Genomic DNA, 15,814 nt, shown 5'->3' on the forward strand with positions numbered 1-15,814 from the left:
GAAGAGCTTAGTACTCCTATAGATTGGGAATGGGTAACCACTATCACGGTCAATCTTTCTCAGCAGAGATATTGATTAATTCTTCATAGTCTGAAGGGTGCAATTTCTTTTTAACTGTTTTATGCTAAGAGCTACAGTACTGAATGCAGGCAAACTCTGAGAGAACTGCCCTGTTTGTGGACCATGGTTGTGAGGGTTTCACAAGCTGAACACCTTGATCTCAGGACAAAGTTGACAACCGTGGCTGAGATGAGACAACCTCTCACCCAGTGTGATTTTAAGCAGGTTTCTCCCCCAGTCATTGTAATGTTAGCCCGTCACTGTTAGAGTGATAACACCGATTCTTCCTTGTGGAGGTGGTCCTTCAAACTGCATTTGTGGATGCCTATAACTTTACAGAAGATGCTGAAGTTGGATTCAATTGACTGAAGATGAGCAAGGTCTTGTTCGTGTTTGTTATATTCTGCTGCAGTGGAAAATAAAGGCCATAGAATGGTTTGTTGTTCTGAATGAGTTAAGGAGAAATGTTCTTGTTCATAGCAGAAACAAAGATATTTTTAACAAAAAATAAATCACACTACTAATCATTCAGGATTCCATTGCATCCAATTTCTAATTTTTGTTGCAACATCATAAGTGATTACACTGAAGGAGCCGAACAGGCAAGAAATGAGTTCCTTCCTTTAAAGACAGGATGGCTGACACTATCTATTTTTAATTGTACTTGCAGCAGTTCCATGAAGACAAAGTGTGTGGTGATTAAGTATTTTGATACTTAGCGCAGATACAGGCAGGGGTGTTGCGATCAACCTCAGCACCTTAAACTAAGGAGGAAAGGAATTGTTCGGAGTTTCCACTCTTCACTTCTGGAGTGTCTGTGGTAGGACTGTTCAGTTGTGGCTACATTGCCTGCTGACATTTTCTTCCAGAGACAATGAATTAGTAACGTCCATGTAAGGAGGTCATGGCAACTGGGGGATACCCAAGAAACTATAACTTCAGTTTCCACCATGCAATTAGAGTTAAAATAACTAGAGTGAGTATTTATGATACTGAAGTATTTAAAATTATGAAAAATGGAATATGGTGGGTAGAAGCAGACTCTTTCAAGTAGTATAAGTGTTAAGATGAAGAGTTCCCTGATAAAAGAACAGGTGCACAATGTTTAGAACAGACAATAGAAGAAGTTTCTCACAGATAGTTGTGAGACTGTGAAATTTCAAACCAGGGATAATGTTTGGTACTGAAACTATGCCATCATTCAAAATGAGATTGCACAGGTAGATGGAAAAAAAGACATTGAAGGGAAAGGGAACACAGTGTTACGGTTAGGACCATTTGCCCACATACATACTAAATACATTGCGGTAAATGAAATCTATGTCTTTACAGTGGGGAAAAGAATGATTATTAACATAATTGTTTTACTGATTGGACTTAATTATTGAGTACAGTTCTGAACTAATTGGATGAGCAAAAGAAATTCTGAATGCCTTAAATAATTCATACATTGCTGACTGGATTTTTAAAAAAAGGTTGTTATGCTGACTTGGCTTTAATAACTATACACCACACTGGCCGATTTCAATAGATAGTTAATTTGCTAGCTACTTAAATAATTAAATACGGATTGAATTTCATGAATAAATTTCATGAATATGTGTTACAAACCAGTGACCTATTGAGTGAACTGTAACTGTGGTTTGTCAGCTTTGGTACAGTTGGTCACATTCTGACCACTAAGTCAGAAGGTTGTGAAATTGTGCCTCACTCAGTGCTTAAGCACAAAACCCAAGGCTGACACACCAGTACAGGCATTCAGATAAGATATTAAGCCATATCTACTACTTTAGGTGAGCATAAACATATTCTATGACACTATTTCAAGCATACCAATATTCATCAAACAAAGGTGGCTTCACTTGTTCGGGTTTGCAGGATCAAAGAAAGATGCATTTCTAAGAATTTTTTGTAATGGCTAGAGAATCAGAATACCAGCAGGATGTCTAAAAGTTCCATTTCAAAGAGGCTTGCAAGCATGGTATAAAGGTCCCAGGGCAAAAAAGATTTATTTTTGAGACCTTTTCTTCAGATTTCCTTACAGCCTATGTTTTAATTTATGGGAATAATTTTTGGTTTTCAGGTGCTCCTTTATCATTCTCATGGGCTCTTTTATTCAATGATGCAGTCATGTAGTAACAATGCGTTCCATTGTCAACCCTCCATTAAGGCATTCATTTCCTGGTCACCACACAAATTGGATTGGCATAAGACAACAGGCATAAGTTAACAAGTTACCATAAGCTCACCTTTTTATTTGCAAAATAACATATACACAAACACTATCATCTCAACGTAGCTTCCATGAGCTGGTGACCTCATTTTCCATGGCGTATACAGAAAGCCAGGTCATTTTAAGCAGGTAGTTACTTTTTACTGCATTTCAAATTTAAATTGAACAAGCAATATACACAATTACAATAATAACTACTACATTTTTCTTCATGTATTTGCTTCTGAATGCATGCAGCCTAAAACTGGCCATTTCACATCCACTTGCGGAATTCATTGGCTCAGTATTCTTAGCTTCCCATTGAGCATTCCTTTGTTTTTCAAGTTTAAAACTGCTCTCTCTCCTTTGCAGCCTCACCCTCCACCTTTTAGTTTCTTATCCTGTCTAGCTCCACCTCACTTGCACCTCCATCTCCCCACCCTTTGTTACGACTCCCTCCCCATTTTCTCTGGGAGGAAAACAGCCCAGTGGGGCACAAACAGTCAAGATGATGGTGGGTTGTCTGACATTCAGCTCCTCACCTCCTATGTGGAGAGGATCCTGACTCTGTCTGCCCGAGTGGCTGACTGACCATGTTCAATCCCCTGGACTGGTATCGGAGGCTGCCTCTGACTTACTGTGCCATGACCCCTGAGCAAAGGCTATCCCCTTGACTTGACCGAGGCGTGGTGACAAATATGCCAACTGGCTTTGTGTTGACATTAAACAGCACAGCAAGTATCCTTGGCTGAAGGGCCAAAGAGCAGAAAGGCAAGGCAAAGCTGGAATGCTGTTAGGATGCAAGTGGTCTCAGAGTGAGTGAGTGTTATGACAGCAAGCAGAGAGCCGAGAGATGCAGCCTGGGCCAGTCCAGTTCAAGGGCTAGGTGTGTATACCGGAATGCACAAGTCTTTGCTGAAACATTACAACAAGAGTTGCCTGCGCAGTATTGAAGTGCATTAGCATCGTGTAAGTGGACTGGAGACATGCTGTGAGGGTTCTTGGGGGATATGTAATCTAGTAATCCAGAACCCTAGGTTAATGCTTGAGGACATAGGTTTGAATCCCACATGAGCACATGGTGAAATTTGGCTTCAGTTGAAAAAAAATCAATTAAAATTGCTGATAGTGATCAAGTAAATTGTCCCGTCGGGCAGACGCAAAATGGGTTCATGAAAGGCAGGTTGTGTTTAACTAATTTACTGGAATTCTTTGAGGACATTATGAGTGCAATGGACAACAAGGAATTGGTGGATGTGGTGCATCTGGATTTCCAGAAGGCATTTGACAAGGTGCCACACAAAAGGCTGCTGCATAAGATAAAGGTGCGCGGCATTATGGGTGCTGTATTAGCATGGATAGAGGATTGTTCAACTGACAGAAAAAAAACAGTGGGGATAAATGGGTGTTTTTCTGGTTGGAGATCAGTGGCTAGTGGTGTGCCTCAGGAATCAGTGTTGAGACCGCAACTGTTTACAGTTTATGTAAATGATTTGGAGTTGGGGACCAAGTGTAGTGTGTCAGACTTCACAGATGACACTAAGATGAGTGCAAGAGCAAAGTGTGCAGAGGACACTGAAAGTCTGCAGAGGGATATAGATATGTTAAGTGAGTGGGCAAGGGTCTGGCAGATGGAGTACAATGTCGGTAAATGTGAGGTCATCCATTTCGGTAGGAATAGCAGCAAAGTGGGCTATTATTTAAATGGTGAAAAATTGCAGCATGCTGCTTTGCAGAGGGACCTGGATGTGCTTGTGGCATGAATCACAGAAGGTTGGTTTGCAGGTGCAGCAGGTAATTAAGAAGGCAAATGGAATATTGTCCTTCATTGCGAGAGGAATGGAGTTTAATAATAGGGAGGGTTTGCTGCAGATGTATAGGGTGCTAGTGAGGCCACACCTGGAGTACTATGGACAGTTTTGGTCTCTTTACTTGAGAAAGGATGTATTGGCAGCGGAGTGGGTGCAGAGGAACTTGATTATGGAATTCAGAGGGTTGGCCTAAGAGGAGAGATTGGGACTATACACTTTGGAATTTAGAAGAATAAGCAGGGATCTTATAGAAACATATAAAATTATGGAGGGAATCGAAAAGATAAAAACAGGGAGTTGTTTCCAGTGGTGGGTGAAATTAGAACTAGTGGGCATAGCCTCAAATTAAGGGGGAGAAGATTTGGGACTAAGTTGAGGAGGAACATCTTCTCCCAAAGGCTTGTGAATCTGCGGAATTCCCTGCCAAATGAAGCAGTTGAGGTTACCCTGCTGAATATTTTTTAAGGCAAAGGAATAGTAAAGGAATTAAGGGTTACAGTGAGCGGGTGGGTAACTGGAGCTCAAACCAGTTGGCTCGGTGTGACAGGGTATACTGTGTTCCATCTTCTGTTAATCCACCAGCAGTGCTACAACGAAACTTAGTTTGCTGACAAAATGGTCCTTGTCTCTTTTTAACTATCAGGTTTCCTGAGGCTTGAGAAATCTGGCTGACCAGGGCTAAACCTGGAGGCTGCGTTCAATATGATACATGAAATCTCCTAAAATAACACAATTAACCACATCCACTAGGAATGGGCTGGTTGGCCATTACGGTGCCAACTTCATGAACCACAAACTAGCATAGGATTAAAATGCAGGGGAGTTATCCAAAATTTGTGCAGAGTTTTTGGTTGGAAAATTATGGGGGTACATGACAGGTTTGGCTGACAGCTCACCCCCGCCCACTGAATGAAGCTTGGGTACAAACTGACATGCTCTGAACAAATCAGCCCCATTGCCAAGTGGGATGTCTGTGCCTCAGGGTCAGAAGGTCTGACGCACTAGAATGTGATCTATCTGATTTGCCAGGAGTTCCAGTAGCTGTAGCAGTGCCAGAGCTCAGTGGAGGGCACTGCCAGGGCTATACCCAGGCATTGCATGAAGGCCCCAATGGATCTGGAACCCAGGTAAGTAAGGAGGAACACTGGGCAATGAGGATTTGGCATCCTCTACATCTCCCACTCCTTGGATGACATGTCCATCCTGGGCCTCCCTCAGTGCCACAACGATGCCACCCGAAGGCTGCAGGAACAGCACCTCATATTTCGCTTGGGAACCCTGCAGCTCAATGGTCTCAATGTGGACTTGACAAGCTTCAAAATCTCCCCACCCTCAACCTCATCCCAAGACCAGCCCAGCTCGTCCCCGCCTCCTTAACCTGTCCGTCGTTTCTCCCACCTCTCACCTCACTGACCAACCCCCATCCCCATTTCCTACCTATCAGCCTCATCCCCGCCTCCTTGACCTGTCCGTCTTCCCTCCCACCCACCCGCCCCTTCCTCCCAACTGACCAACCCCCATCCCAACTCCCTACCTACACACCCCTTTACTGGCTCCATCCCCGCCTCCTTGACCTGTCCGTCTTCTCTCCATCTATCTGCTCCTTTATCCACCTTCCATCATCGCCTCCCCATCTCTCTATTTATTTCAGAGTCCTCTTCCGCTCCCCCATTTCTGAAGAAGAGTCCAGACCCGAAACGCCAGCTTTCCTGCTCCTCTGATGCTGCCTGGCCTGCTGTGTTCCTCCAGCTTTACACCTTGTTATCTCAGACTCCAGCATCGGCAGTTCCTACTATCGCTGAGGATTTGGCAACCTCAGAGAAGGCATAAGTGAGGCAGCACAGTGGGTTTTAAATCTAGTATGAAAAGAATGGAGGCCAGGTTCTATCTGCTATGGAATTGTCTCTTAAATGCAAAGAATATTCTTCAAAAATAGTTTCTCATGCCTTCACGTACCCCTGCCTGCTCATGCCAATTGTGTTATGGTGTGGAGGGGCTATTGAATGGGGAAACTAGATAGTATAGGTTTTCTGGTAATTACAACAGTTGGAATATCTACTTAAAGCTAGAATATGTGAGCATACTAGGATAAGATTGGATAATAGTCATATTAGGGAAATATTTCCATTTGTGGGTGAGCCCAAAACTAGGGTCCATATAGGCAAGAAAGTAACCTCTAAATCCAGTATCAAGTGCAGAAGAAATATCTTTACCCAAAGAGTGGTTAGAACAAATATCTTGTCCCAACATGGAGTAATTGAGGTGATACCTTTAAAGGGGAAACTAGAAGAATATATAAGGGTGAAAGAAATAGAAGGGCAGGTTCATGTGTAGTGTTAATGCCAGCATAGACCAGAAAACCAAGTGACCTGTTTTGATGCTTTTAATTCTACGAAGTATATTCAGAATCTGGCAACCCTATTCCAGAATCTGGCAACTTTAGTACAATGCTTGGCAACTTTGGGGCTTGCAATAAATTTTTCATACAGGAATTGTAATAGTGCAAGAGCTAGAAATTTAATTTTTTCATGTCTTTAATAGTTTATTTAGGCAATGGGACAAAGCAGTCTAGTGGAGCAAAATCTGAAGGCTGTAATTAAATAACTACAATGAAAAAAATGTCACCTCTTTCACACAAATGCTGAGGTATTGACTACTGTACTTCTGCAACTAGGGAAAAGTATTTCAACACTTACTGATAAATAGTTCAGTATTCTGCTTGCCTTCAGAAAACAATCATAAAATCTGCAAAATGTCATATATAGTATTTTATAAACTTAGAACTCATCACTGTTAAGTAAACAACTCTCATTACAATGAGCCACGACTTCACAAGCTATGGATTGCGACTGAATTGTTTCAAATAGAAGATGCATACACAATAAAATTACTTTTAAGGAGATTTCAAATAGAAATTACAAAATGATGGTTGGCATGATATTGAGACAACCTTCCCATAATATCTGTTGTGTTCACTTGAGATAGGATGATTCATTAGATCAGGCTCCAAGTTGACAAGGTTCATCGTTCAACTCTGAGTACTGATGGAGCAATTCTAAATCCGCCCAATAAATATGACAAGGCCAGCAATTTACTCTTGTTCAAGGTATATTTAGGACGCATGTGTGTGTGTGTGTGTGTGTGTGTGTGTGTGTGTGAATATTTTCCAAATACTGTAATAACCACCAAATGTGCTGAAATCACACAATCACATTTTATCTTTATATATTCTTTATATCTAAAGATCTGAAAATCAATCTAGATATTTAACAGTTAATTCTCCAAATTAGACTCCTTTCTTTCTTTGCCTCTGCTTGAACTGTGTTGAGTGTTAGAGCAATGATTTTAATGTGGTGCAAATTTTTTTTACAGTCATTTCGGTTTATTATGTGCGTTACTAAGGACATATAGGCAGTCCCCGGGTTACAAGTGGGTTCTGTTCTTAAGTACATTTGTAAGTCAATTTGTATGTAAGTCAGAACATAATACAATACAGCCATTTGTAAGTACAAGCAAATGTTTGCATGTTGGATCTTTAACATTATTATTAATATGGGCTCTCATTTGTAAATCAGACGTTTGTAAATTGGGGACCCCTGAAATGTTATGACTCACCTGGCCTTGTGCATTAGTCACCAGCTGAGAAGTCATCCCCTGCAGATTGGAGAGAGCAGTGCTGAAGGCCTGGGAGCCAGCTATGGAACCCATTGCAGCTGCTTGACTTGCGAGAGGGTTATTAACAAGCTGAAAAAGCAATGGCAACAACGTTAGTCTACAACACATGTAAAGGAACTTCAATGTAACTGTTATTTAAATGTGGATTTAACATAAGGATTTCCTTTTAAAATGTTACTCCTTGCATGAATTTTACAATTGAGCATTATCACTTCTGCTATCTTCAACCATATCCATAAATCTCTTAAATAAACTGGCTAATGCTTGTTTTCTCAGCGATAATTATAAAAATATCAATGATAAAATTAAAGTATCCCCGAGGTTGCTAATATGTTAAAGATGTATTTGAAGAAGTGAATGTGACAGAGTTTGGAGGTTTGGAAACCAATAACACAATCTTAGGTTTGTTCAACACCACATCAGTTCTATGATCCTTTGATCTTTTGCTTGTAAATTCTGTGTCCGATGCCACCTCTCAACTGAAGAAGGAGCGAGACTCCGCAAGCTTGTGTCTTCAAATAAACCCGTTGGACTATAATCTGGTGTTGTGTGATTTTTGACCTTGTCCACCCCAGTCCAACACCGGCACCTCCACATCACAATCAGCCTTGTTCATGTTACATTCTTTAGATTTGTTTTTTTCTTTCCTCTTTCACAGTGTTCAGAGAGTTAAATGCTTATTTGTTTAGTCTTGTGTAGAAGCTGGTGGACTTAGTTGCTTTTTCCTTCAGAGGAGGTCACGTGTCAAGTCACACAGTTTCGACAACAAAGGAAGTGCACTGTAGAAACCTGATCTATCAAGGCTGCAAACTATCTCAACTCTAAATTATGGCACCTTTTTGGTGGCAAGAGGCCTAAGCAGGTTTATAGCTGATGTAAGACCTTGGCTTGCAAGACATGCTCCAATTTCAGAGGCATCAATTATGCATTTTTGCTGAAAAGCTTAAATGCCTCAAATCTATGTTAATTATTAACAACATATTTTAGCATCCTCAAGGTGGCATTAGTACTTAAGTGCCAGAAGTGTTGAATACATTTTATGGTTACCTTCCATTGCTTTAGTCAATAATGTGAAAAAAATGGATTATTATTTCACCTATTTTGCTTAATAAAACAACAAAGAAGGCTTTCTAGCTCCTTCTGCTTAAAACAATTTTGCATTAAAAATTTACAGACAACTCTTTTCAGATTAAAAAATGTGCATGTATTTTGGAAGTTGTCAGAAAATTTAGTACTCAGAAGGGCACAAGTTCATTTTTATTATACAGTAAAACCTTCTGGAGGCTTTTAATCATCTCACTAAGAGACTCCTGAGAATTACCAAGTGTATGCAACTAGGCTTTTTGCTCTATTACATCCAACTTGCATTTCAATTACTTTTTTAGCTTTATTAAATTAACTTTGAATTTGCTGTGCAACTCTCCATTCACTTCTGCCACTACATAGCATATTGATGAATTATGGGCTGTTTCACTAATACAGAACATTTTAGCTAATGGTTGATGGATTGGGTTCATGTGATGGAGCTTTAATGTTTTAGTCTGACCATTCTCCACAGGTTGGCCAAGAATTTCCATTTGCAGCTAAAATTGTTTTAGGTCTTGATGAAATAGCGTCATGAAACTGGACCATACATGGGCCTCCCACTGCAGTTTGCTATTTGCAGAGAGAAAGAACTTGGCTGACAGGTCAGCTCTTGCACTGGGTTGGTAGAGGGGGCAAATTGTTGATCCCTAAGGAGAGACTTTGCATGTCCAATGGATATTTTTGTTGTTGGAGCTCTTCATCTAAAACTGGAAGCTTCCCAAGGCTCTTTTTCCTGTGATTTTCAGTGGGGCCTTTGGGATTTGCCAGTCAAACTATTTAACACCTCATGTGTCTTGGCAAGATATGTTGTACAAGTTCCACTCATTTAAAACCCACATTTCATATTTTATTTGGCAGCAACTGCTTCAGATAGGAACTTTGATCACTAAAGTCATCAGAATCAATATGCTGTCCATTGAACTTCTGACAGAATTCTGTGTGCAGCAATTCTGAATTTAGGAACTGGAGGACTAACACCTACTTTAGATTGGAAATGCAGCAGGTCAAGGATTGAATTTCTCTGCTACTGAAGTCCAAACTACATCTGTGCAGTCAGTGGAATCACGCAGTAAAAATCAAGGGCTCCACAACAGAGAAATATGAATGATCAAAGGGACATTCACTCCATCATTGACCACTTCCAGGTAGACAGTAAAAAAAACACCATTATAGAAACTTAGGGCCATGATTGCCCCCACTGGCAGAACACAGTCAGAGGAAACTTAAAGAAAGGAAAATGAAGAAATATGATTTTAAAAATTGATGAAAACAATGTATGGGTTAAATTATAACAACTAGCTCAAAGTTCACTCTTCTCAAAGATGGAGGATTAGATTTTTGTCCTTTACAATGTCCATGTATTATCAATAATTTGTTGTTAAATAGCATCTTAATGCAGGAAAAGGTGCTTCAGAAATTAGTGTTCACAGGATTCAGCATAATATAATTTCTGAATTGAGGATTAGTTAGAGACAGAAAATGGAGAGTTAGTTGTATTTTCATCACCATTAATTGTATGCTGATGGTAGACATTGACTGGGGCTTCACCTGTGTTCCTACAAATAGGAACTGACCAAAATTGTGCTATCTCTTTAAATAAAAGCTTGTAAAATCTTCAAAGGTTGCATTCAAGTTCTAATGTTCACCACTTGGCTTCTGAGGAGAACAGGTTAGGAGAGAGAGGTTGAAAATTAAGAAAAATAAAATTCAGACGAAAATTAAAATCCTAGTGGCATTTGTGGAAAGCAGAAGAATACAAGTGTAAATTGTCAGGGTGTGATGTCGCTGTAATATTGGAGTCTGAATCATATGATCACTGGAAGAATGAAGTGGATAATTGGACACAGATTAGATTCTTACCAAAGGGAATAAATGTATGGCTAATGTTTGCTGCTTCTATAAAAAAATCAGAAGTGAAGTATTTTTAAGATAGATAGCCCTAAATTATTTAATGATGAAAGTTTGGACTTTCTGCTAGTGATCTTGAATTAAATCTACAAGAAAGATGATCTATTAATTGCCTTTGAATCGTGGTTAGAATTTGATATATTCTTCCATGAAACGGCCCTATGTTTTTCCAAATCTATCATGCACTTTAATAGGTTGTATAAAAGACTGAAAAAAATTGAATTTGGTGATTACTGGTTTAGATTTAGTATTTAAATCATTGGAGAGTGTTAAGGTGTCTCATTAGGACAGGTGATAGGTTTCAACAGGTGGCCAAATCTCCAAGAAGGAGATACTGTTGTATTAGATCTCCTTTTTTTTCTCTTGTTACCTTAAAATTCTTATAGAAACAATCAATTCCTTCATCCTTTATGGCACAAATGAGGCATACTCTGTGATGCAAAGAACACAAGGCTCAATGAATGCCAAATTTCAAATACTCCAGATAATGGACTCAGGCTTCATTACAATGGAAGGATGAAAGACAGGCCAAAAGAGAATAAAATTATCTGGTTATTACAGCATAAAATAAAATAAAATTAGAATGAAGTAACAAATGAATAAATTCAAGGAACATCCAAGGGTTGGTGCTTCAGCTGTTATTGCAATACAGAATACAGTTCAAATCAAAGAGGCATGGCCAATGAAATGACACATACTGAAGAAAATTCTGAGGAAGACGATGAAGACAAATTGGATCTAATTGTACTGGTCAGACAGTTATACTGGTGTATAGTGTCAGACAACTTTAACTGTGCAGTATTAGATAGTGCTTCTACTTCAATCATATGTGGGACAAATTGGTAAAAATATTATCTTAATTCACTAAAGTAATGTGGATCAAAGCAAGGTTAATGGATGTGGACTACAAATACGATAATAACAGGTTCAGAACTACAAATCTGCCTCCCTTCGGACCAAAGCCATGTTGGATTTTGGATATTTCTGGATTTCATTTTCGGCTGTGGGCAATTTGGGTGAAGCTAGATTTGGTGGGGTCTAGGTTCCAGCTGGATGGAGCAATGCACAGAAACAGCAAGTTGGTAATTAGTTTGGACCCACACAACATTAATTCAGCAATTTGCTGAATTGTCTAAGTTATTTTTTTAAAAATTGCTCAATCTTCTATTCATCAATTTAATTATAAAATCATTGAATTTTCAGACAGTGCCAGTTTCTGCATAATAGGATTTTAGGTATTCTACCTGTCTAACCACAACATCTTGCCATTATGCAGCATTTTAAAAGTAGGAAGACACAAAGTATATCACTGTTACCTTATGAAAAAAACCTGGTGCTGAGTAAGGAAGGAAATTTCCATGTATCAAAGAGATGAGTAATAAGGAGATGCAAAGATTTTCAACGAATGAGAGAGGAAATTGGAATTACAGAAGGACTGAGAGAGCTACAAGTATGACCAAACTGAAGAGTTTCTTTGTGAAGTTGTCAATTGTGGGAAATGTAGAGTAAAGGGTTAACTATACCGTTACTCTAAAAGTATTCGAGACAGGAGCTATGTCATAATAGTGTCAGATCACGTGAAACGAGAGCTGAGTTGGTACAGTTAAAGATGTCCTCTCTTATCAAGTCCTGTACACAGTTGTGTTCAATAAAGCTAGTTAATGTTCACTCACGAGTGTAGACCTGACTTGATTTTACTATGTGGTGGCAACAATGACATATCTATGGAACTGGACAGAGTGGCTTTTCTGGAACTGCAGTGGTGTGCTGCAGACAAAGGACTTTAAGATCAATTCAATCACTGGACCAGTTTGCCAAACAACACAGCTGCAAAGGCTCAACAGACTTGAGACAGCAATGAATTCTGTGTTAAACCTTGAAAAGCTTTCTGGTGATAGAGAGTCACAAACAGCTGACAAGAGCAGAGTTGCCCAAAGATGCCGAGTTAAAGAATACCACTGCAATAACAGGGGAACTGTGCTGAAAGGCTCCAAATGCCATATCAGAAGCTTCCTGACATGGCATGAAGGAGGCCCATAAACTGAAAGAGGCCTTGTCCACACTGCATAAAGTCAGGAACAAAAACAAAGTTGCTGGAAAAGCCCAGCAGGTCTGGCAGCATCTGTGAAGGAAAGAAACAGAGTTAACGTTTCAGATCCGGTGACCCTTCATAAAGTCAAACCTGCTGTCACAGTATCACCTATTGAAAAATACACAAGGCATCCAATTTCAAAGACAAGTATGAACAGCAAGTTTTGTCTCTTGGGACTTCACAGACCCGGGTTCCAGTTAATACTGGAACATGGATGTTGCTATCAATGACCTCTGCCATACTTTAAATTGGTCACAGGGTTACAGTCATTGTTTGGAGAACAGTCTTAAAATGACTGAGGAAATTTACCCTGTTACATTCAGGGTAAACCAGCCTCAAGGTCAAAGGCTAGCTTCAGGCAATGTTATGACACAAAGACAAGGACAGGTTGAAACATTGTAAGTTCTCTACAAACAGCCATACTCACTGCTTAACCACCGAGGTATAAAAGACAATTGAAGACATGCTGCAGAAGAGGGTGACTTTAAATTTCATACAGCTGACTACATGGTGCTCTATAACGATGCCAGATCCCAAACTGAACAGATCAACATGAATTTGTGTTGATTTAATACATTTGAACAAGACAGTGCAGCAAGAAATACATTCATTGATGTTTGTAGACAATGGCCTTGCTAAACTTGCAAAGAGTATATTTTTAAGCAGGATGTGAACAGCAGTTTCTGGCAATTTTCCTTACACAAGGACTCCAAACCATTGATTATGATCATAACATGCTATAGATACCATTGTTTTAATCGTCTGCCCTTTGACGTTATGTTCGCAGCGAACAATGTCTGATATTTTAGAAATTATGGAAGGCATTGTGCGCCACATGAATGGCATTCTCATCAATGAGTCCATTAAAGCACAACTAAAAGAGGGGTAAATAGATTCTTAGACTTATAGAGTCATAAAGTCTTGTAGCATGGAAACAGACCAATTGATCCAACATGTCCATGCTGACCAGATTTCCCAAACTAAACTAGTCCCATTTACCAGCAATTGGCCCATATCCCTCTAAACCATTCCTATTCATGTACCTGTCCAAATGTCGTTTAAATATTAAAACTTGACCTGTATCTACCACTTCCTCTGACTGTTCAATCCATATAAGTGCTAACCTCTGTGTGAAAAAGTTGCCCCTCAGGTCCCTTTTAAATCTTTCTCCTCTCGCCTTAAAACTATACCCTGTAATTTTGAATTCTCCTACCCTAGGGAAAAGACCTTTGCTATTCACCTTATCTATGCCCTTGTGATTTTATAAACATCTATAAGGTCATCCGTCAAAATCCCATGCTCCAAGGATAAAAGTCCCAGCCTATCCAGTTTCTCTCTATAACTTAAGCCCTCCAATCCCCGTAACATCCTTGTAAATCTTTCTGCACTCTTTCCAATTTAATAATATCCTTCCCATAGAATTGAAACCTGAACTGTATGCAATACTCCAAAGGTGGCCTCACCAATGTTGTGTACAGGTGTAACATGACCTCCCCAACTCCTAGGCTCAAAGCTCTAACCAATGAGGGCAAGCGCACCAAACACCATCTTCACCACCCTGTCTACCTGTGTATCAATGTTCTCCAACTCCTAGGTCTCTCTGTTTGACAATACTACCCAGGGCTCTACCATTAACTGTGTAAGTCCTGCCCTGGTTTGTCTTACCAAAATGCAACATCTTGCATTTATCTAAATTAAACTCCATGTACAATTCCTCGGCTGAATGGCCTATTCCTGCTCCTGATTCATTTATTTCTATGACTACAGAGTAAAGGAGAATCTTGAGAAAGAAACAGGATTTTGGGTTGCTACTTAATGAGAATGTGAAAACTCAGAAAGAATAGGGATGGAGTGATGAGGTGCAGCAATTAAAGGAAGGAGGTTTCGATGGTAGGATCATAAACACTGACCATTGTTAGTGAGTCTAAGGAACAGAGTGTCAGAGGCAGAAGTTGTCCTCACCTGATGTCAAATACACTTCCAACTGGGCAGGATTGGACATTTTGGGGGATATTCTGCTCCATAAAATCAGCAGGAGCATCACATTTCTAATGCTGGACTGGATGTCATCAGCTAAGTCAACACAGATCAGGATCAAGACAGATGCTCTTGGTTTGTACAGGTTAGTGAATGCATTAAGATGAATGTTCAGCATTATTTGCTGGATCACATGTGAATGAATATGGGGTATCTGTAACTTGCTACTGGTACTTAGTGCGAATTGTCAAATCTTTCATTTATTATAGTAACATTCACACCACAGGTGAATGACTGACTATTTCCAACATGAGGAAGCGTAACTAGATCCTCTAGACATTCAGCAGCTGATGCATTGAATCCCCACTATCAACATCTTGGGCCTCACCACAGATCAGACTCCGAATTGGATCAGCTTTATACGTACTGCGGCTACAAGAACGGGTCAGTATTCTTGTAACTCAACTCCTGATTTTCCAATGCCTACTCATCAACTACATTCCTTGAATGGCAGGACTGATGTATGAGGAGAAAATAGATCAGTCAGGACTATATTTACTGGAGTTTAGAAGAATGAGGGAGGATCTCATTGAAACCTTTAAAATTTTAACAGGACCAGAAATGATGTTCCTGATAACTGGGAAGTCCAGAACAGGGTTACAGTTTAAGAATGTTGTGCAGGCCATTTAGGACTGAGCTAAGGAGAAATTTCTTCACGCAGAAAGTGGCGAGACTTTGGAATTTTATGGCACAGAAAGTGGGTGAGGCCAAAACATTGAATGTTTCCAAGAAGTAGATGGCATAATTCTTAGGGCTAAAGGGTTCAAAATGTATCGGATCAAAGTGGGAACAGGATACAGATTTGCTCACAGTCATTATGATTGGTGGAGCAGATTTGAAGGACCAAATGGCCCACACTGCTCGCATTTTCTATGTTTCTAAAAGGCACAAGTTAGGAGTGTGATGGAATACTCTTCACTTGCCTCAATGAGT

The 15,814-nt window shown here is 39.8% G+C and overlaps 1 protein-coding gene across 1 annotated transcript in view; it reads right to left on the bottom strand.

The window, feature by feature from the left end:
• The window catches only part of pou6f2 (POU class 6 homeobox 2), a 500,431-nt gene that overhangs the window by 102,391 nt on the left and 382,226 nt on the right, over positions 1-15,814 (bottom strand). The window contains exon 8 of the mRNA XM_048595820.1: positions 7,699-7,827. Coding sequence (XP_048451777.1) covers positions 7,699-7,827 — 129 coding nt within the window. The remainder of the gene's footprint in view (positions 1-7,698; positions 7,828-15,814) is intronic.

This window comes from Rhincodon typus, chromosome 4, assembly GCF_021869965.1.
Source record: "Rhincodon typus isolate 14 chromosome 4, sRhiTyp1.1, whole genome shotgun sequence".
In the NCBI taxonomy this organism is placed as follows: Eukaryota; Metazoa; Chordata; class Chondrichthyes; order Orectolobiformes; family Rhincodontidae; genus Rhincodon; species Rhincodon typus.